Raw genomic sequence first — 20,471 nt, forward strand, 5'->3', positions numbered from 1 at the left:
GGATCAGTTGAAAATGGGTTTTATGAGGGCCATGACTGTGGCCACTTCCTTTTACTGCGTATTTTAGGAGGCTATTAGCCCCTCTCCCTCCCATTCCTGCTTCCTCTGAGTGTATGCCTGAGCCGGATGTCTCCCACTCTGACATTGTCTGCTTCAAAATACCTATGTGTTCTCTCTTTATATCCCCCATAAAAGATACAGGGAACAAATATGCTCGAGACACCTTTCCCTTTTCCTCTTACCATTAACCATCTCTTACCATCAAGTCTCTGTCTGTCTGTCTGTCTGTCTGTCTGTCTGTCTGTCTGTCTGTCTGTCTGTCTGTCTGTCTGTCTGTCTGTCTGTCTGTCTGTCTGTCTGTCTGTCTGTGTTTATGCATCAGAGTGTGACTCTGTTCATATTTAAAAGGTATGGGAGGGATTGAGGACATAGATCCCCCCTTCCTTCTCTACCCTCCTTTCTCATAGCTTCCTTCAAGTGTAACGTTCTTGCTTTGTTTCGTCCCCATCCTTACATCTTCCTCTACCTTCACCCTTTCTCCAACCCTCATCTCTCCCTCCTCCTTTATCACCATTCCCTTGTCTTCTCCTTCTGTTCTCCCCACCATAATCCACTACACCATCGTCCTCTCTTTCCTACTCTCCTATTCTCTTTCACCTTCACCAACCATCTCTCTTTTCCTTCCCTCCTCACCCGCCTCCTCCTTTCCACAGGTGGTCAAATAGGGACTTCTCTCTCTGGTTGATCAGAGCCAGCTGAACCCACTAACGTGCCCCTGCCTCCCCCCCAGACCCCATCTCCCCTGCTGGGCTGAGTGCTGTCTGGCCTGTCTTTAATCCCCTGACTGCTCCAAGTCTGCTCTCACCTGTCCCATGTGTGTTGTGCTGATGGCCTGCTTCCCCCTGATACCTGATAGGAACATCACTCATCAGCACCAGAAGGGATTTCAAACAGACGCTACTCCTTCAAAGGCTTTAACACACCTTTAAGTAAACAGTAAAGGGCTCAGGTGTGGATCTAAGGTTAAGGCTAGAACAATCCGTTTTAGATGTAATTTAGTTATTCATTTTGCACTGTACAAGTAAACACCAGCTCAAGCGTTCAAACGACACCTCAGTGGAAACAGTTGCAATACGGCTGCAATATAAAAAACATAGTTTTTTTAAGGATGAGATATCACAGAAATCTTCTGTGTGCCTTTCTTGTAGTCGTTTTACTGTCTCAGAATAAATGTCAGTCACCTGGGTGAAAGGAAATCAGGGCTGTGTGTGCTCCATCCTTCTCTGCTGAAGGGCCCTCTGAAGAACATCAAACCCATTCAGAGAAATACTGTAGAAAAGGTCCAGGAGGGATTGTTACCATAACATGACCATCATCATCCTAATTGCTGTTGTCTTTGTTGTTAAACACTGGGAGATCTGTACGCACACAGAGAGTGCTCACCGTTTGAAAGCAAAGCAGTTTAGATAAGCAAGGAGCTTTTCCCGAGTGAATGTCATGTCTAATGCTGTTATGCACTGAATGTCCGAATGTGGAAAAACAGCTACAATTTAGAGAGAGGGTGGGTGCATGTTTAAGTAGTGTGTGTGTGTGTGTACGTGTGTGTGTGTGTGTGTGTGTGTGTGTGTGTGTGTGTGTGTGTGTGTGTGTGTGTGTGTGCGTGCGTGCGTGCGCGTGCGTGCGTGTGACCTTTTATAAATCATTCCCTTTCCAGGGTTATTTATTCTGTCTGAGATGATTGAATTGGTGAGAAGTGAGCTTGACAGGTTAAAAGCAGTCTATCCACCTCCTCCCCCTCCCTCTCTCTCTCTCTCTCTCTCGCTCTCTTTCTCCTTCTTTATTTTCAGTCTGCTCTTAGTCGGCTCATATTAGGAGAGCCGTTGTGTGAAGATCAAAACTCTCACCAAGGAGCTTTATATTCAATCAACTTTTACCAGACACTATTGTCAGGAACAATGACAAATGGCAGCCTATTGTAAAACAGCATGATTTACTCCATCTGAGCAGTGTGCGGTCTTCACTTGACTTCACTTTACAGGCTAGACTAAAGTGATTCCTTATTATACCACCACGGCACTTCACGTAAGTGATGTAACACTTCCTGATAGTGTGCGAGGAGAAGTTTGCGAAGGGGGAGAGAAATACAGGAACAGAGAGGGAGATATAGAGTGGGGCAGAGGGAAGGATGAAAGAGGGGAAGAAATAGGGGAGAGAGGGGGACCAAAAGAGGGGTGACATAGAAATAGTTTGAGAGAGAGAGCGACAGCGAGAGAGAGAGACAGCGAGGGAGGGTGATATAGGGAGGGGTATAGAGAGATGAGCAAGCAGGCTAACAGAGGGCTATGGTATCAGCAGAGTGCCTGACAGTCCTTAGCTTTAATTAAAGAGGAATTACATTAATAAGCCTGGCTCTGGCCTGCCACTGGAGGAATTCATTACATTTAGACTGTTTGCAAATACCACCTGATCTAACATCTGTTAAAAGAGGACAGGCTGTCCCCAACCAGCTCTAGGCCTATAAACACTCACTAAAGAGTTTGCTACCAATCACAAATGCTGCATAGCTGTGCTCAGGATAAATTAAGTCAATCTACTGCAATTGCCCTCCTAGCTGGAGTCTACCAGCAGAATACCACCCTGCATCCCAATGCTGTCTTGTCTCTGAAGCTAAGCTAATCTTTATATATTTAGATATAAGGCTATATGGCAGTCTTACTACCCCTTCATCGAACCATCAAGAAGTGTTGATGTTCTTCTTGTGTAACTTCCAGGTCAAGTCTGCATCCCACATGGCACCCTGTTCCCTATATAGTGCACTGCTTTTGGTCAAAAGTAGTGCACTACATAGGGAATAGGGGGCCATTTTGGACGTCACCAAGGTCTAAGCCTCAATTGACCTCAGTGATCCATGACTTCATTACAACAACTAGATCACTTCTGTGCAGATGACCATCTCCTTGAATGCAGTGTTTTTTAAAGGTTTTTAAGTCAAAGAGAAAGGAGTTGATTTAACTGGTTTCGTAATTGCTTCTTGGTGGCAAGCCTAGAGGCCTGGTATGTGAGTCTAGGGTATGTAGTGTAGGGGTACTCAACTGTGAGCCCCAAATACTTCTGATTTGATTTTCTCTCTGGAAGTTAATAAGTGATTGATTGACATCACTGATTAGCCAGTGAGTAGTGCTGAGCGATTAATGCTTTTTGAGGTCGGTTCGGTTTCGTTTCGATTATTAAAAAAAAAAATGATCACGAGTTTCTAAAATTAAACAAATGATGACATTACAATGATTTTAGAGCTTTTTAATGGAAATTCCAAAGCCCAAAATAGTAAACATTAAATTGCCCATTTTTTTTTTTTAAATGGTCTCTGTCAGGTCCACATTGGGTAGACATCAATAGGAAATTACTTTGAAATATTACAATATTTCAGTTGTATATATTACTTAGTTTTATTTGACGACTTTATTATGTTTCATTCCTTATTAAAGTCATCTCATCTCTGTTCAGGCAGTAGCAGTCAGCCAGCCAGTTGTCTATGTTCTACCCATACTGTACTGTCTGTAGTCATCCTATATAGCTAGCCTGCCTCAGTATGCTGCAGAGCTGTCTGACAAAATCATTGTACTAGTTCTTCTAGTTAGATAAGGCATACTTTCACAAACTGTCTCTGTCCGTGTCGTCGTTGTGTGGTGTAGGCTACATTTTCTCTCTCTCCGGGTGTATGTAACCTAACGTACTGTATCAGGCGTAAAAGTGTATCCGTCCAGAGATCTGAATATAATGAAGAGATGTTCATGTCTCCACCCTAACAATAGATGTCGTTGTCCCAAAGGCTGGTAGGAAGACGACACGCTTAGGTCCACAATAAGCCCATACAAAAGCATTGGGGTTATTTTGGACAGATTTTGGGAGAGTGAAACCTCTTGCTTCGTCCTCATTCTGTCGGGGACAGAAAAAAACAGGTGCAATGGATTATGGTCGTTGTAGTTAATAAACATGTTTCTGAGCTGAACTGGGTTGAATATTTGCTTAATGAAAACTCCCTTCAGCCCAGCGTCCCACATAGTTCTTGACTTGATTTCTCTCCTGTCGTGAATTATTTGATTTCTTTCTAGAAAAATTGCATGTTGGGCTCCCAAAAAAATCTAACTAAATGGAACCGACTTCCGTCAATTAGTTGTTTAATTAATAACTTATAAAAAAAAATATGTTTATGTTGCTTTATCGCTTAGTACTACAGGACCGTCCACTCACCGGGTGTCCCAGGACTGAATCAACCTCTGATTAGAGAAGAAGAATGAAAATCAGAACTATTTCTCACGTCGAGGACCGGATTACAGAAAAGGGGGTGTAATATACTGTATTTGTGCAATAGTGCAACTCCTTGCCCTACCACAGAGACCCTGTTGCTTATCGGCCGGGACAGTATAAGATAAATCCTAATCCTATATATGTAACTATGTACAGTCATGGCCAAAAGTTTTGAGAATGACACAAATATTAATTTCCACAAACTTTGCTGCTTCAGTGTCTTTAGATATTTTTTTGTCAGATGTTACTATGGAATACTGAAGTATAAATACAAGCACTTCATAAGTGTCAAAGGCTTTTATTGACAATTACATGAAGTTGATGCAGTGTCGATATTTGCAGTGTTGACCCACCCTTCTTTTTCAAGACCTCTGCAATCCGCCCTGGCATGCTGTCAATTAATTTCTAAGCCACATCCTGACTGATGGCAGCCCATTCTTGCATAATCAACACTTGGAGTTTGTCAGAATTTCTGGGTTTTTGTTTGTCCACCCGCCTCTTGAGGATCGACCACAAGTTCTCAATGGGATTAAGGTCCAGGGAGTTTCCTGGCCATGGACCCAAAATATCGATGTTTAGTTCCCCGAGCCACTTAGTTATCACTTTTTGCCTTATGGTAAGGTGCTCCATCATGCTGGAAAAAGCATTGTTCATCACTAAACTGTTCCTGGATGGTTGGGAGAAGTTGCTCTCGGAAATGACTTTACCCCAGATGCACTCACACCTGCCTGCTGCCATTCCTGAGCAAGCTCTGTACTGGTGGTGCCCCGATCCCGCAGCCGAATCAACTTGGTGGTCCTGGCGCTTGGACTTTCTTGGGCGCCCTGAAGCCTTCTTCACAACAATTGAACCTCTCTCCTTGAAGTTCTTGATTTTCCGATAAATGGTTGATTTAGGTGCAATCTTACTGGCAGCAATATTTTTTGCCTGTGAAGCCCTTTTTGTGCAAAGCAATGATGACGGCACGTGTTTCCTTGCAGGTAACCTGACAGAGGAAGAACAATGATTCCAAGCACCACCCTCCTATTGAAGCTTCCAGTCTGTTATTCAAACTCAATCAGCAAGACAGAGTGATCTCCAGCCTTGTCCTCGTCAACACTCACACCTGTGTTAACGAGAGAATCACTGACATGACGTCAGCTGGTCCTTTTGTGGCAGGGCTGAAATGCAGTGGAAAAGTTTTTGGGGGATTCAGTTCATTTGCATGACAAAGAGGGACTTTGCAATTAATGGCAATTCATCTGACCACTCTTCATAACATTCTGGAGTATATGCACATTGCCATCATACAAACTGAGGCAGCAGACTTTGTGAAAATATTTGTTTCATTCTCAGAACTTTTGGCCACGACTGTATATATCATGGAGTAGTGAGTTCCATGGTCCATTTAGGGCAGCCTGTAACCATCCCCCGCCCCACCCGTTCTGTCCATTAGCCCTCTTCCAAACAATTGTAATATTGACAAACCCATAAAGAGGTGCTTGTGCCTGTCAATCGCTCCTCCAGGTCAATCCATTTAGCTGTGAGTGATGTGAACGTACAAGCAACCCCTCCCCCATCGTGGCGACTATTAAAACGGATCAGGTTTGACAGCACACTAACAAAATGGCCCGATGTTTGTGTGTTTGTGTGCGTGTGTGCCACAGGAGATCGGTGGCACAATAATTGGGGAGAATGGGCTCATGGTAGGGTGTTTGATGCCATTCCATTTGCTCCGTTTCGGCCATTATCATGATTCGTTCTCCCCTCAGCAGCCTCCACTGGTGTGTGCACGTGCATGTGTCATTACTTGTGTGTGTGTGCTTAATGCTTACTGTGTGCTATTATGAGTGGGTGTGTGTTTGTGTTCGTGGCAGCCTACACACTGGTATTATATGAAAAAGTTGAAGCGCTGTCCACGCGCACCACTGAGTCGCCAGTTGGACAGGATCCCCTGGAACAGAAGGCCTCTCTCTCTCTCTGCCTCTCTCTCTCTCTCTCTGTCGGTCTCTCTCTCTCCGCATCTCTCTTTATGTCTCTCTGCGTCACTCTCTCCTCCCCGGGCTTTTGTTTCTGTATTCCATCCCTGTGTTCACCCTGCATCAGCCACACATGCCTAGACAAAGAGCTGTGACACACACCTGCTCCTGTGTCTCTCGCTGCCATGTTTGATTGCTCAAAGAGCAGCCCAGCCTACGATATAATTATCTAATCAGCTAGCAGCAGCATGGTATGATTGCATTCCCAATCAGTTAACCCTCTCCCTCTCTCTGATGCACTGATGAGTATACGACCAACGCGAGAAATGGAATGTGATGTCATGGATTGTGTTTTCTTGTCTCCGGGATTGGATTGGTCTTTTTACTGATATAATTACTAAAGTAAACAGAGGCTAAGAACACAGACAGAAAAACATGTTATCGCTGCGAGACTTGAATGGGATTGGATCATATTTGGACCACTGTACTCTTGGACGGTTATGACTTTGGGGAAATAAACTGTTGGCAGGATTGATATCTGCAGGTGAAATGGCAGGTGTTGTTTTTACTCAAAAATAGAAGTCAAAATATGCTCCCCCAACACTGGCACAGAGATCACAGTCATCCTCATACATCCGAGAGAGAGAGAGAGAGAGGAAACAAAAACCAAGAGGGACAGCTGGAAACGGTTAGAAGAGCAGGAGAGACAGAGAAAGAGAGAAGACGCATTGAAAACTAACCTTTTCAGCAAACTTGGTAGTGACACCCTCATCTCTTTGAGACTGAACCAGAATGAAGTATGGACAACAAAAAAAAGAAAGCGAGAGGGAAGGAAAAGAAAAAGGGTGAAGATACTTGATTATTAAGGAAGACTTAATGCGTGTCCTGTCTAGCCATACAGCGTTCACGGCATGTAAGCATGAGTAATTAATCTGCCTACATAGTTTAAACAGAGACAGGTACTTAGCCCACAACTCAAGGACAGAAGGCATGCTGGGGGAAAGGGTCATAAGCAAAGTTTTCAGCAGACCGAGGTTAGCTAACCTTTGGCGTTTTATTCAGAATCACTCAAACGTGTGAGAGATTATTCCTCTCCATTAAACGCTGGCGGACGCTGAGTAGGTTGAAAGTGGTCGCTCATTAAAACCCACTTCATATGAAGAATGAAGGCTGGAGGTCCGATATGTAACCATTAACTAAACATCTTTACAGTCTACTCTGACTCATTAAATTCTGTTAGCCATGCCACTGATCTATGGGTCCGTGTCAAATCTTCCATCTTCGTTTCCTGCCCAATTGGAGACCGGTATCGCGCCTGTATGGACATAATCTGTCCAATGGTGAAAGGGCAGGTGATAACAGTCATAGATGGAGGTGTGAATTGTTTAACCGTGCCAGAGATCAGTTCTGCCTGGGTTAGGATGACAAGACCTTCCATCACTCAACTGACAAGTGTGCAGTTTGTCTCTATTGCAACACGCACATAAAACGCACGGGCACACACACTCATTAAAAACAAATGTGTGATGTGCCAGAGGTGGGTGGGAGAAGTGTAGCAGGGTTGACCCCCTGTTATAGATGAAGATGGCAGCAGTGAGTCACAGGATAGGATGAAAGAACTAGTCTGCAGATCAGCGCAACACACGGACAGACACACACACACACACACACACACACACACACACACACACACACACCATGAGTCATGATGGAGAGGATTAACAGAGGAACTGGTGTAATTTGAATTGCATATATGCATCTCTATTGATAGAAGTGGGTGGTTAAAACTTTTGTAAATATCCCTTCGGAGTCTCAAAGAGATGGATTCATTTTTTTCCCCCGTTAGTGCTGTTGTGCTGTGGAAGTGTTCCAGGAGGAACTAGAGCTGTGAATGTCTTATCTATGAAACAACCCAAAAATAATCCAGGACCAATTTTGAAAATCAAGTAATAGGCCATCGACCGGGAAGATATTGGTTATTTAATTTGATTGGCAAGGAGCTCTATTCATCGAAAACGACAAGCTGATTCACTCACTGATTGGAAGAATAATCAGCTTCTAAGAAGCCTGAAACATTGCCAATGTCCTGATGCACTTCAACCATTCTAGTAATGATATACTAAACAAATTGCAACATGCAACAATTTCAAAGATTTTACTGAGTTACGGTTCATATAAGGAAATCAGTCAATTCACGACTGGGCAAGGGCGCAGCCATGGGTGGGCCTGGGAGGGCATAGGCCCACCCACTTGGGAGCCAGGCCCACCCACTGGGGAGCCAGGGCCAGCCAATCAGAATAGATTTTTCTCCACAAAAGGGCTTTATTACAGACAGAAATATGCCTCAGCACCCCCTCAGATGATCCCACAGGTGAAGAAACCGGATGTGGAGTTCCTGGGCTGGCGTGGTTACACGTGGTATGTCGTTGTGAGGCGTATTCTCACAATTCTCTAAAACGATTTTGGAGGCAGCAGAGAAACGGTAGAGAAACGAACATTCAAATCTCTGGCAACAGCTCTGGTGGACATTCCTGCAGTCAGCATGCCAACTGAACGCTTCCTCAAAACATCTGTGGTATTGTGTTTTGTGACAAAACTGCACATTTTACAGTGGCCTTGTATTGTTCCCAGCACAAGGTGCACCTGTGTAACAATCATGCTGTTTGATATGCTACACCTTCTTGATATGCTACACCTGTCAGGTGGATGGGTTATCTTTTTTTGTTTAGTATATTCTATTCTCACTGCTCCCATCACAGTGCTTCAGAATCTGGCTGTGGTGACATTTGGCTGCCTGTGCTAATGCTGTCTCTATGGGAGTGTCTGGGTGGGTAATGAGAGCTATTTATCTGACAGAGCACAGCCTGCTGTCCTGATGGGGCCCTGTGATGAGAGAGCATCATCAGACTAGGAATAAGAGGAGCCTGTAATTTCCTATTTGTTTGATAGCTAAAGTGCCAATGGAGTGAATTGCCATCGCACGTCTCACATTTTCTTGACAATATCTCCTCTAATGCTCTCTGTTACAATAGAGTATTGGCATTGATCTGTCTATGAAAAAACAGTGGCACTCTCTGGAGGTCATTCTCCCCTGTGTTGTCTGGTGGTCAACGCTGTGATTCAAGTAGAATCTTTGACTGACATAAGTAGGTAATAAATTGGGGTAGTTGCATTTCACATAAATGCCAGCCTTTGTCCCTTGGGTTACAGTACATTGCTTTGACTGACTATTCATGTAATTTCAGAGAGCCTTTCGACCAAGCTGCCATATCGCGTTGTCATGCTCACTGCTCTGTCTATTGTGAGGTGTGGGCTCCCCCTTGTGGTGACTGTACAAATAGACTCACAGCAGAGCTTTACTGGGTCTCTCTGCATTAGGGCTGTTTGAACAGGCAGAAATAGAATTACGTTAAGGAAAAGAGGAAACGCATTGTTATGTTGTATGTTAGACACATCAGAATAGTCTGTCTTTAATAGGCTACTACCTATAAAACTGTGGTGAGGGGATATATTTATCTCTCTCTAATTTAGTGAGGTAAGGGGGCTGGTTGGCATGCCTCTTTCCCTACACATTCAGACACCTGTGTCTGGCCCTCAATTCCTCTCGCTGTTACCAGAGTAGCAAACTGTAACAGAATCCACTCTATTCTCCGGGCTCATCGTTGGTTCACTCATCCCTGACTACAGACCAACTCTCCTTGCCCACCTGTGGCAGCCAGGTGAAAGGAAGCTGATCTGCCCACTTGTGAAAAGCAGGGCTTAATACGATACTAACCCAGCAGGTGAATGATTCATGACATTAGGCCATAGCCTCATAGCCAACGGGGACAAAGGCCTGAGTGTCTGGTGTATTACTTCACATTGATAATTTAGTTACTTAGAATTGAGACAGTGTGTGTTGAAAGGGGGGGGGGGGCAACATGGCCTTAGGCCAACATGGCAATATCCATCTCAAACGCCAGTGGTACAAGTTTCCAGAAACACCCTTTTATTTTACACATTCTATTTATCAGCTTAATTTTCGTCTTCACAAAACCATGTGCAGGTGTTGGGTCTGTATTGTCAGTTGAGTCCTGTGCGATCCGGTAGGCACCATCACGCCACGGTGTCTGAGGTGGCGGAGCGAGGGAAGACGCCGTTCTTGCGGAAAAAGCTCTCTTTCACAATGGCGTTGAGTGCGTACATCGGGACGTAGGCCTTGTTCATATCACCTGTATTCAAAAATGGGGCGCAGCAGGGACAGTTACCATGACAACTGGAGATAAGACATGGAATGTAGTAGAGCTAAAAGCTGGGCAGGACCATGATGGCACCCCCTGAATAGTTTTTCTACTATATGCCCCATTGCATGTGATGTTCCAGTTAATTTAGGCTATTTATACTTTAAACATTCCAAATCCATGAGTGGTTTTACTATGTTGATAGAATGCCTGTTTAATTGGTTATTCAACAATTAAGCCTAATAATTTAAAATAAAAAATGTTTTTGTTTTTTACCCAGACCCCATCCATACTGCCAGTTGCTGGTTATAGGGTAGAGGTACTTGACCTCAGGATCCTTTTGCTTCCTGAGGAGGAGGTATTTGTAGCGTCCAGTCTCCTCTAACGAAAAGCCATCATACAGCACATCGCGAGTCTCTCCCGAAACCGGCCGCATCACATCAATAAGGACCTTCTCATCTCTACTTTTGACCTGCGCCCCATCTCTGGTCAGCGTTTTCAACGGTTTCGCTTCACGTTGAGGTTCGTTGATTTGTGGCAGTTTCATCCCTCGTTTTTCACCCACCTTTTTGACGAGTTTAGGTTTGATCCAGTTATCTCGAAACCAATTTAGTCTGACAATTTTTTCTTTCAAAATAGCCTCTTTCCAAAACTCCTGTTTTTGAGAATCCATGTCCGCTGCTCTTCCCAAAAGCCAGCTAGTCTTCTTGCGGGTTCAGGTTATGCACAACTGTCACCCAAAGCAATAAAATATTTGGAATATCCTTTTATTATCTGGATACATTCAGCACCAATACAATCCCCATCACATTAAATGTGCAAGAGAAATTGCACGAGGTGTAGGAATGAATTTTCCATCACCAAAATGTGTGCGCTCGTGAGACCTCTCCAAACGTTTGCGTAACAATAGGTTTATTTCGTCACACCAGGGCCGGTTCCACCCTTTTGGGGGGCCCTAAGCGAGATTTGATTGGCCAAGCGGTCAATATTTTTTTGCCCCCCCCCTCTTGAAATTGAAGACAAAAAATGTACATTTAATGGGAAATTCTTGCAATTCTACACATTTTGCCATGTGGTGTTGAGACAATGATGCAGTTTTAAAGCAAGTTGTCTGCAGTTTTACACATTTTGCCTTGGGGCAGAGAGAATGTTTAGCAATTTTATAATACATTTCATGCAATTCTACTAATTTTGCCATGGGCCAGAGAGAAATATGGTAAGCTACATGCTGTTTTAAAGCTACATTTCTGCAATTCTACTCATTTTGCCATGGGCCAGAGAGAAATATGGTAAGCTATATGCTGTTTTAAAGCTACATTTCTGCAATTCTACACATTTTGCCATGACTTATGCCATGCTAATGATATCTGAGTGAGAGTGACTAACAAAATCAGTGGGGTCCCCCTGGAATACAGGCCCCTGACCACGTCCCCTGCGTGGCCGGTTGCTATTCGGACATGATTACTACAAGTTTAGATAACTGGCTAGACTCATTTACCAATCTAAAAATTGTTAGCTGGCATGACTATTTGAGTGACTGCATAATCACATTTCAAACTTGCATCTTGTGTATTCTAATATTCTAACTCTCAACTGTTGAGAACCCGATTGGGGGCCCTAAACAACCGCTTATGTCAAGCAGGCCCTGTGTCACACAATGACAAATATTTGATCATTTTCTTTATTAAAAGTGGATCATCTCAAATAATTAGAATCTGTCTTTAATAAATAGCAACTTTTTCAGTTTACCACACAAATTACACCCTCTGTACAACTCCTCTCCTATTGTGTCCTCTCCTCCATCACCAAGTGCTGCACATAAGCAATAGGCCGGTGGAGTGACTACAATATTTCCACATTTCTCTCAATCCTCTTGTCTTTCCAGATCAGTAGTGACAAAGGAAAGCTGACAAAGAAAAGTAATAGTTTAAGACAAATAGAGCACAGCCAGCAGCTCCAGTATGAGGCCCCACATCACACTTCTTCTCATCTTCCTCCACTCCTCTTCCTTTCATCTCTTGCCATTGCCATGTGGGTCTCTGGTTGCCCCGCCTGCACTCTCGTCCCCGCCCTGGTTCAGTGCATGGCCCAGGTTAATCAGGGCACAGAGACTCACCACGCAGCCTGGAGGAGGTACTACATATCCGTGCCTAAAAAGAGTTGCCAAGAAGGAAACAGGAAACAGAGATTTCACTTCAACGATGTACAGTTTTGCAATGCTGTTTTGTCTTCCCTCCTTTAGAGATAAAGCGCCACCTACTGATAAAATGTATGATGAGTGACTGAATACACATACTTACAATGCAAGTTTTCTTTCCCTTATATTCTTAACGGAAGGAGGACCGTTGTACCTGTGTCGGTGTGCAGTCGAGGGGAAATAAATGACTAATGACATATTGGAAAATGTGCAAAATTAAAGGGTAGATGCCTGTTTATAGTAATAGAATAAGGGAACTCACGTAGTTAATGTTGAGTTGCTATCTGTCTCGTTCTGACTCTGCATCAACTCCTCAGGCCTGTTGGCAAAAGAGCAACAACAGAGTGGGAGTTGAACTGTAACAGTATATATTTTCTATAGCATACCCACAACGCTTTCCACCAACGATCTTCCTCACGTTGAGCCATACTCTGTGTCAGTGCTGTTCCAAAGAACACAGAGCCTGCGTGGATTCACAGGGGATATCAGTAGTGAGTTAAACTACTCTGTCACTTCAAGTTATAGAACATTTCTTGTTTACTCAGCTGGGATTCATTGCCTACATACAGTATACATATAAAACACACACACATCAAGGCCTTTAGATTCAACAGAAGAGTATCACTTTAACAGTTATTCTGTCTGTCTGTACTTGGTTTCCCTTTGCGTGATTCTGCTCAACTAGATATTCATGGTTGAGTAATGCCTATCATTTTTTTATGAACCAGAGTGAGTGTGGATTGAATCAAGGAAAGTGCAGATAGACATTTATGATTCTATTTCTATGTGAAAAGCAGGCATTTATTGCATCACTCCTGGTTTGTAAAAAGCTTTTTATTTGCGTACAAAAGAAGTGAAGTATATTAGGTTTAGTCACTTTAAACAAATCAAGTAAGTATTTGACATAAAGTACTCAACAGATTGAATGTGATTTATGAACTATTACAATAGTTAATCTACTTTAAAACGCCCCCCCCCCCCCCCCCCCCCCCCTAGCATTACAGTTTCCTTTTCATGCTCACAATTTACTTCAACTCTGGTGCAGAAATAGTTGTAGTGCATTTTTTTGTTTGTTAGAGAGCCACAACACCTATTACCAAAGTCATGCTGCAACCAATGGGATAACACATGTTATTAAAAAACGGTGTGCCAATTCAAGCTGTCCTGTGTCAGTGTCATTTTCTGCCTATCCCATGGGGGTCATTGGTGGAGGCGCCCGCTATCTCGTCCCCTTTCTGCAGGGCTGACCCCAGATTAGCGTTCATGCAGGTGGGAAGATAGCAGAGAGACACACTGCCTCTGGATTGAAAGGAGGGGAGTAATCAGGTTAGTCTGGAGTGTTATGGGAATAACCGTGTCGCTGCTGCTAAAGAAACAGTTAAGGTTATGCATATGCCCTATTACTTTAAGTGCAGTTGGACACACAACAGTTGGACACACACACAGGCTCGTGTGCTCAGTCAAATCACTCAATCGCATTGTACTTGCCTACATTTAGGGAGACTTACGGTATTGCATGGTCGTAAAAATATGAGATATTTTTGAAAAATGTGTGTGAATCCATAAAACTTGTTCTTTCAACATCTGGCAAAATAAGATTGAAAAGAGTCAATCGTGTTTATACAGCTAAAGTACATGTGTTTGGCCCTCAGGGGCCATGCTGAGTTTGAAGAGCTGACTTACAATAATGGACTCATATTCTCCATAGGAAGTATAATTCTGTAACAATAGAACAAGATAGAATAACTTTGTTGGTCAATTGCACACAAGGTCCAACCAAAATTGTACTCCCACTTTTAACCCAACCCCTCCGAAAAGACACACACATGATTTTGGGGAGGTACGGGGGGCTGCCACACTGGACGTCCAGGGAGATGTTGTTGTGGGGGGTTAAGTCCCTTGCTCAAGGGCATACCGGTAGGCAATGGCATCTAGGATTTGAGACCCGGGATTCAAACTGGCTTGCCTCTCTAAGTGCTAGGCTACTTGCCGCCCAACATGAGATGCAATGTAGTTGTTTTTTCTTCTAAATGGTTTACAACATTTGGTTTCAACAAAATACAAATATAAACGCATAAATATACTCACTGAAAGGGGAAGGGAATCTCTGTTTCATTCGACATGAAGGGTCTGAAAGAGCAAAGCAGTATGTTGGTCTCACTATTCTCACATTTAGTCAAACACTTCCTAGTTTTTAGTAGTATTAGAACCCAACACTCACTGTGTAGATTTGCCCACTGTGTCGTTGAGTTGAAGAAGAGTCTCATATTCATATTGTCTACAGAGGGGGAAAAAAATGCACATGCCTCACAGGTTACAACTACATCCCATCTATTCATTCATCCATCCATACAACCTCTAATCTCCTATTTCCACAGATAGATAGATATCTTACCTCTGAGTGCTGTTGAAGGGGACTGGGAATCCAAAGACGTAGCCCAGGAGGAGGACACCGAGAGACCAGGCAGGGATCATCTGTTCTCCGGAAGGGATGTCAGGTCCGTGAAAAATCCCCAGTGTTCAGGTACCGGTTCATTCTGGGAAGACCTCTTATATAGCTTCCTGAGCACCTCTTGGCCACACTTCCATCTCGTTATAAAGTGCAGGTAGTAGAACAGAGCTGTGTTTGTGTGTTGGTGTTTGTCCTTGGTTCACTGAAGAACATGGGAGAATTGAAGGACTCACACGTCCACCAAGATAAATGATGAGGCCCGTCACAAGGTTGTTCAAATATTTGCCAGTTGGTTCACAGCATCCGTGTGTGCAGGCCCCCACATACTGTAATACATCAGGTTCAGTGTCAGGGTCAGGCTTTAATCAGGCTTTAATCATGGGAACCACTCTGAATCAGATTTATTATCAGGGTTAATATACTGAGCTTTAAGGTTTTTGGAGAAAAAAAATCAGTGATTGAAGCTTGTCTTCCGCCACTGGCACAGAGATGCTGGGAAGTACTTCACTTCTGCCTAAACTATGCAGCGAGATGTTAAACAAACGGTGGCTTTATGTGAACTTTACCCTACTTCCCAAAAGAAATGACCTGGTCAAGTCACATCATCAGGAAAGCTTGTCTCTCTTTTACAGACAGGGTTGGAGATAGGCATAGTTGCTAGTGGGGTTTCATGACTGACATGTAACATTCTTGTCTTACTTCAGGCTGCTAGCACTATAAGACCTTAGAATCAGCATGGAGGACTGCTGGATCTAATTTCAAGATTTTGTACAGTATGAAATAATGAAGTCTTCCAAGCTAACACACAGGGAATTGTTTTGGCTTTTGTGAGATTGTGAATAGTGTGATTGACTTCTAATGTCAAACATTTAAGCTGGTCTTAACATGAATAGCTTACACAGAACAGGTTGGGATAGAATAATTTTTATTTTTGTACAGGTATAAGTTAAAACTGTCACAACTGCAATACATCACGACATTTTGCTCAACACTGTTGTTTCAAGCTGTGACATTTGTTTGTGTGGATCTTCTGTTGATGAGATGTATAGTACTATTCCCCAATCCACAGGGTACATGTCACCAGATGATGAAATACTACTTTACAGTTTAAGATACACATAGGGAATGTTTCCATAAATTACAAATGCGACGTTAAACCAGACACAGCCATGGTCACATGCATGATCTGACAAATGTTACACTCCCTGAATTGCAGATGACCATCCACGATTCTTTGCTGAGGGGGTCTTATGCAAGCATACTCTCCCCAAGGTTGACAAAATGAAGCAAGCATTTGAAAATCAGACTGGATGAGACCACAAGATACAGTACCTGCGTAAGATTTCGTACAACATGAATAACCCGGAAAGGCATACAGCAAAACAATTCAACCATCAATGTGGTCAATGAATATTAATAGCATAATGTTCCAGTCAAAGGAATGAAAAACTAAATATTACATCAAACAATTCAACATTGGGTCTGGAGAAAATGCATTGCCGGCTGGATGGAGCAAGACCCTGGCAAGAGATGAGAGTGGGACTGTAGGTACCACATATGGCCTCATGTCAATATGGATAACATATGAAACTGCCACCAGGCCAATTCATTCTTTACATCCTTTCATGGTATTACACAAGATAACTCATTTAGGATCATGACAGTCTCCAAAATCCCCCTCTTCCATCTCTGTCCCTGCATCTTTGGGTACGTGTTGTGTGGTTATCGGAAGTCCTCAGCGGAGAACATGCCCTTGGCCCTGCGTAGGATTGAGTCCTTGGAGGCGTCGTATGGGTGTTCCTTGGAGGGTATCTCCAGCACGGCAGGAATGGACTCCATGTGCTGGTCGATGGCGTGACGGATCATCTCTGCTATGAACTGGTTGATCAGTATGATGCCGATGTCATTGCGGGTCAGGAAACTCCTAGGGGGGAGCATAACAGAAGTAAGTAAATTAGAGAGAAGATGACTGTGAACATTACAGTGCAGGTCTTTAAGCACCAAAAAACAAGGTATGTTGTCCAGTAGTAACTTATATGGATTGAAATAGATACTAGTAGTATTTCAAGGTGATATGATTAATCAAATCGCGCAACTAGGCCTAATGGAATACAGATGTCATGATACCATTTACCTACAGATTGTAGCACCAGATAATGTTATTTATACCCCCCCGCTAATTTTCGATTTTACCAATGCAATTACAAACATAATGGAGCATGAACTGTCTTCACCCTGTGCGCAAACGAGCGCACAGTTTGTCTGCTTTTAGCTATTTATCTTCGATCTCAACATTTGGTAGATAGCTGGCTATAACTTACTTGAAGGTCTCCTCTATCTCTGCGATGCTTGTCTCCTTCTCGACCACCAAGAAATTCGGGCTACGATTTTTATTCAGCTCGCCAATGCCACCGAGTAGGAACCCGGTACACGTGTCTTCATCACCAATAACGGCAATTAATTTACCTCGCCCAGCCATGATTAAATTCTACAAGATAAAACTGCAAAAAACAAGCAATGACTGGATTGTCTTTCCTTCTCTGAATCACGAAACTGTCAGCTGACCAGTACTTCCGCTCTTGGTGAGCGCTTTGGAGATGTCAGCTGTCACAAAACGCAGATAGCGCCATCTACTGGTCTATATCATTTTCCATATCACGAAATGGCGAGCAGGAAAACATGACCTGTCTATCAATGACAATGCAATACCTTAAATAGCTTTCAATTGTTTTGTAAACGAAGTAGTGGTTTTGGGTTTATGCCTCATCAAAGGATAAAATCATTCTATATCGGAGTGACGTGACGTCACGTCAGGAAGTTACGTGAAAAAAGAGGAAACACTTCAGATGGGCTTCCTCATCGGGCAAAACAAGTGAAAATGGTATAAACTCTTATATTCTGCTTTACTGATATTCTGTGACGTTGTATTGTGTAAAAGCTACGTATTCGGTGGTCCATACTGTTGCGTCAGCTACATTGTAGCCTATTTCGTGTGTACTTTTGTGAGCGTGATAGTTTTCTGGCTCCGATGTCTCGCTAACTAGCTGTAAACACTGATTCTTTGTGGCCACTTCTACTATTGACAAAAGCAGAGTTGATGCAAAGTTAATCTCATTTGAGCCTTGAACACAGTGTTTGGTGGCAGGTAATTGTACCTCTGCCACAGATCCGAACATGTGTCCATGTATGTCATTTGTTTGTGTTTTAGACTACTAGCGCTCTGACACAGGGTCTGGAGAGGATCCCCGATCAACTGGGATATTTGGTGATCAGTGAGGATGGCGTATTGGCAGTATGTTCACACAAATATGCGTACATGTATGTCCTGCCCTGGTAGCAGCTTAGATAAAGCCCAGGTTGCAGCACGCCTATCCTCCACTCCATCTGACTCCCTGTTACCCCCCTCTCTCAGTCTGCGGGGGAGCTGGAGAATGATGAGCACACAGCTGGGGTCATAATGCAGATGGTGCGGACAGCATGTCACTTCAGACTGCAGGGTGCTGCTGAGCCACCCTTCAAACGCATGTCAGGTAAGTCAGACAACACACCTGGGACCTAGGGTCACTCACTCGAACACACATACACACAGTATTGCTGTTACCAACATGCTGTTCTAACCAGATCTCCTTGTGTTCTATTTCTTCACAGTCATGCTAGAGGACTATGTGTACACCGTGACCGTGTCTGGTCAGAAGGTGTTTGTGGTGAAACGTCAGAACAGCAAGAGGGAACCTGTAGTGGTGTAGAACCGTGTAGTGAAGATGGGTTGGGAGGACATCACTCAATTCACACAGGACAGGGACTCTGTAATCCACTGAACTGTTTTGTTCCATTCCTAGTTATATAAGGTTTTAGAACAACAGAAGAAAGCACATATGAAGTTGTACTGAACAAAAATATTAATACAACATGCAACAATTTCAAAGATTTTACTGAATTAAAGTTCATAGAAGGAAATCAGTCAATTGAAATAAATTCATTAGGCCCTAATCTATGGTTTTCACATAAGTGGGCAGTGGTGTGGCCTGGGAGGGCATAGGCCCACCCACTGGGGAGCCAGGCCCAGCCCATCGGAATGAGTTTTTTCCCCCAAAAATTGCATTATTACAGACAGAAATTCTCCTCAACACTCCCCATTCCCCTACTCAGATGATCCCGCAGGTTAAGAAGCTGGATGTGGAGGTCCTGGGCTGGCGTGGTTACACGTGGTCTGCAGTTGTGAGGCCAGTTGGATGTACTGTGAAAATCTCTAAAATGACATTTGAGGTGGCTTATTGTAGAGAAATGAACATTACATTCTCTGGCAACGGCTCTGTTGGACATTCCTGCAGTCAGCATGCCAATTGCAGGCTCCCTCAACTTGAGACATCTGTGGCATTGTGTTGTGTGACAACTCCACATTTTAGAAAGGCCTTTTATTGTCCCCAGCACAAGTGTAATGATCACGCTATAGTAATGATCACGCTATTTAATACACTTCTTGATATGCCACACCTGTCAGGTGGATGGCTTATCTTGGCAAAGGAGAAATGCTCATTAACAGGGATGTAAACAAATTTGTGCACAAAGTTTGAGAGAAATAATATTTTTGTGCATAAAGAATTTCTGGGATCTTTTATCTCAGCTCATTTAACCAACACTTTACATGTTAAGTTTATATTTTTGTTCAGTATAGATATTGAAGAATTCACATTGAATGGGACAAAATATGCATGTCAAACTGCATGTCATCTTAATTGGTAACTTTGTAATGAGAAATGGAACAGAATAGTGCTGTAGTTTATTAGTCCCTACAGGATGTGATAATGAATTGTTGGTTTGTGTGTGGCAGGTAGACTGGAATTCAATCTATTCAGTTTATAGTATCTGTGCACATGCTATTTAGTTTGAATGCTCCCTAATAACCCAGCAGGGTTTTGTTTAACATACTGAATGTTGCAGATAGAAATACCATGGACAGAGCTGACATCTTTTAAATACCTCTGAGGTATGTCTGTTATACATTTCTTTGTATTAATGTCATGCCCTACGGAATGTGGCTTGATGGAAAATGATATTTTCAAGGTGACTGCTGTTCTTTTCCTAACCTGTATGTTTATATGTAATTGCTATCAGTACTAATGTGTGTATATACACATGCAGTGACTGTTTTATCGTGAGCTACTGTCATTGCATGTTAAATTGTCTGAAATATTTAGGGTCCTTCTCTAAATGAAATACCTTGGTTTTTACTATTTTGATTACCTCAAATAAAGCTTTGCTTATAAACATCCACATGCTTTGAACTTGTTTATAAATGCCTTTTTAAAGTTGCACTATGCTGAAATCACTCTGCC

The 20,471-nt window shown here is 43.1% G+C and overlaps 4 protein-coding genes across 8 annotated transcripts; 1 reads left to right on the plus strand and 3 right to left on the minus strand.

Moving 5' to 3' along the window:
• Positions 1 to 10,231: 10,231 nt before the first annotated feature.
• On the minus strand, positions 10,232 to 11,380 carry LOC118938891 (protein SPMIP1). The gene is made up of 2 exons (XM_036945546.2): positions 10,763 to 11,380; positions 10,232 to 10,477 (listed from the first exon to the last, which is right to left on the minus strand). Exons 1-2 carry the CDS (start codon positions 11,157 to 11,159, stop codon positions 10,362 to 10,364), a joined length of 513 nt encoding a protein of 170 aa, XP_036801441.2. The 5' UTR covers positions 11,160 to 11,380; the 3' UTR covers positions 10,232 to 10,361.
• Positions 11,381 to 12,153: 773 nt separating this feature from the next.
• Positions 12,154 to 15,357, minus strand: LOC110490202 (uncharacterized). 5 transcript variants are annotated; one of them, XM_021563453.3, is made up of 7 exons: positions 15,079 to 15,270; positions 14,905 to 14,961; positions 14,772 to 14,813; positions 14,367 to 14,402; positions 12,946 to 13,002; positions 12,787 to 12,837; positions 12,154 to 12,636 (listed from the first exon to the last, which is right to left on the minus strand). In XM_021563453.3, exons 1-7 carry the CDS (start codon positions 15,156 to 15,158, stop codon positions 12,498 to 12,500), a joined length of 462 nt encoding a protein of 153 aa, XP_021419128.2. In that variant the 5' UTR covers positions 15,159 to 15,270; the 3' UTR covers positions 12,154 to 12,497. The 5 variants fall into 5 exon arrangements, with proteins under 5 accessions (XP_021419128.2, XP_036800372.1, XP_021419129.2 ...); XM_036944477.2 differs by having other exon boundaries at positions 12,787 to 12,871; XM_021563454.3 differs by lacking the exon at positions 14,367 to 14,402 and having other exon boundaries at positions 15,079 to 15,357.
• A 686-nt stretch (positions 15,358 to 16,043) lies between these two features.
• atp6v1f (ATPase H+ transporting V1 subunit F) lies at positions 16,044 to 17,732 on the minus strand. Its single transcript, XM_021563464.3, has 2 exons — positions 17,457 to 17,732; positions 16,044 to 17,059 (listed from the first exon to the last, which is right to left on the minus strand). The coding sequence occupies exons 1-2, from the start codon at positions 17,612 to 17,614 to the stop codon at positions 16,858 to 16,860; spliced, it is 360 nt and encodes a 119-aa protein (XP_021419139.1). The 5' UTR covers positions 17,615 to 17,732; the 3' UTR covers positions 16,044 to 16,857.
• Positions 17,720 to 20,407, plus strand: LOC110490209 (ragulator complex protein LAMTOR4). Its single transcript, XM_021563465.3, has 4 exons — positions 17,720 to 18,016; positions 18,344 to 18,427; positions 18,548 to 18,665; positions 18,784 to 20,407. Exons 1-4 carry the CDS (start codon positions 18,014 to 18,016, stop codon positions 18,879 to 18,881), a joined length of 303 nt encoding a protein of 100 aa, XP_021419140.2. The 5' UTR covers positions 17,720 to 18,013; the 3' UTR covers positions 18,882 to 20,407.
• Positions 20,408 to 20,471: the final 64 nt, after the last annotated feature.

Source organism: Oncorhynchus mykiss, chromosome 15 (genome assembly GCF_057628025.1).
Source record: "Oncorhynchus mykiss isolate SJ-2025 chromosome 15, ASM5762802v1, whole genome shotgun sequence".
NCBI classification, from domain to species: Eukaryota; Metazoa; Chordata; class Actinopteri; order Salmoniformes; family Salmonidae; genus Oncorhynchus; species Oncorhynchus mykiss.

Excerpts from the sequence above, each read along its gene's own strand:
- LOC118938891 (XM_036945546.2), bottom strand. The coding sequence starts at position 11,159 with ATGGATTCTCAAAAACAGGAGTTTTGGAAAGAGGCTATTTTGAAAGAA. Across the intron at positions 10,478-10,762 it reads GCAGTATGGATGGGGTCTGG|GTGATATGAACAAGGCCTAC; the intron begins GTAAAAAACAAA and ends TTTTGAATACAG.
- LOC110490202 (XM_021563453.3), bottom strand. The coding sequence starts at position 15,158 with ATGATCCCTGCCTGGTCTCTCGGTGTCCTCCTCCTGGGCTACGTCTTT. Across the intron at positions 14,962-15,078 it reads CCCTTCAACAGCACTCAGAG|ACAATATGAATATGAGACTC; the intron begins GTAAGATATCTA and ends CCCCCTCTGTAG. Across the intron at positions 12,637-12,786 it reads AGGGAAAGAAAACTTGCATT|GCACGGATATGTAGTACCTC; the intron begins GTAAGTATGTGT and ends AACTCTTTTTAG.
- atp6v1f (XM_021563464.3), bottom strand. The coding sequence starts at position 17,614 with ATGGCTGGGCGAGGTAAATTAATTGCCGTTATTGGTGATGAAGACACG. Across the intron at positions 17,060-17,456 it reads GAGATAGAGGAGACCTTCAA|GAGTTTCCTGACCCGCAATG; the intron begins GTAAGTTATAGC and ends GCTCCCCCCTAG.
- LOC110490209 (XM_021563465.3), top strand. Across the intron at positions 18,428-18,547 it reads GTGAGGATGGCGTATTGGCA|TCTGCGGGGGAGCTGGAGAA; the intron begins GTATGTTCACAC and ends CCCCTCTCTCAG. Across the intron at positions 18,666-18,783 it reads ACCCTTCAAACGCATGTCAG|TCATGCTAGAGGACTATGTG; the intron begins GTAAGTCAGACA and ends ATTTCTTCACAG.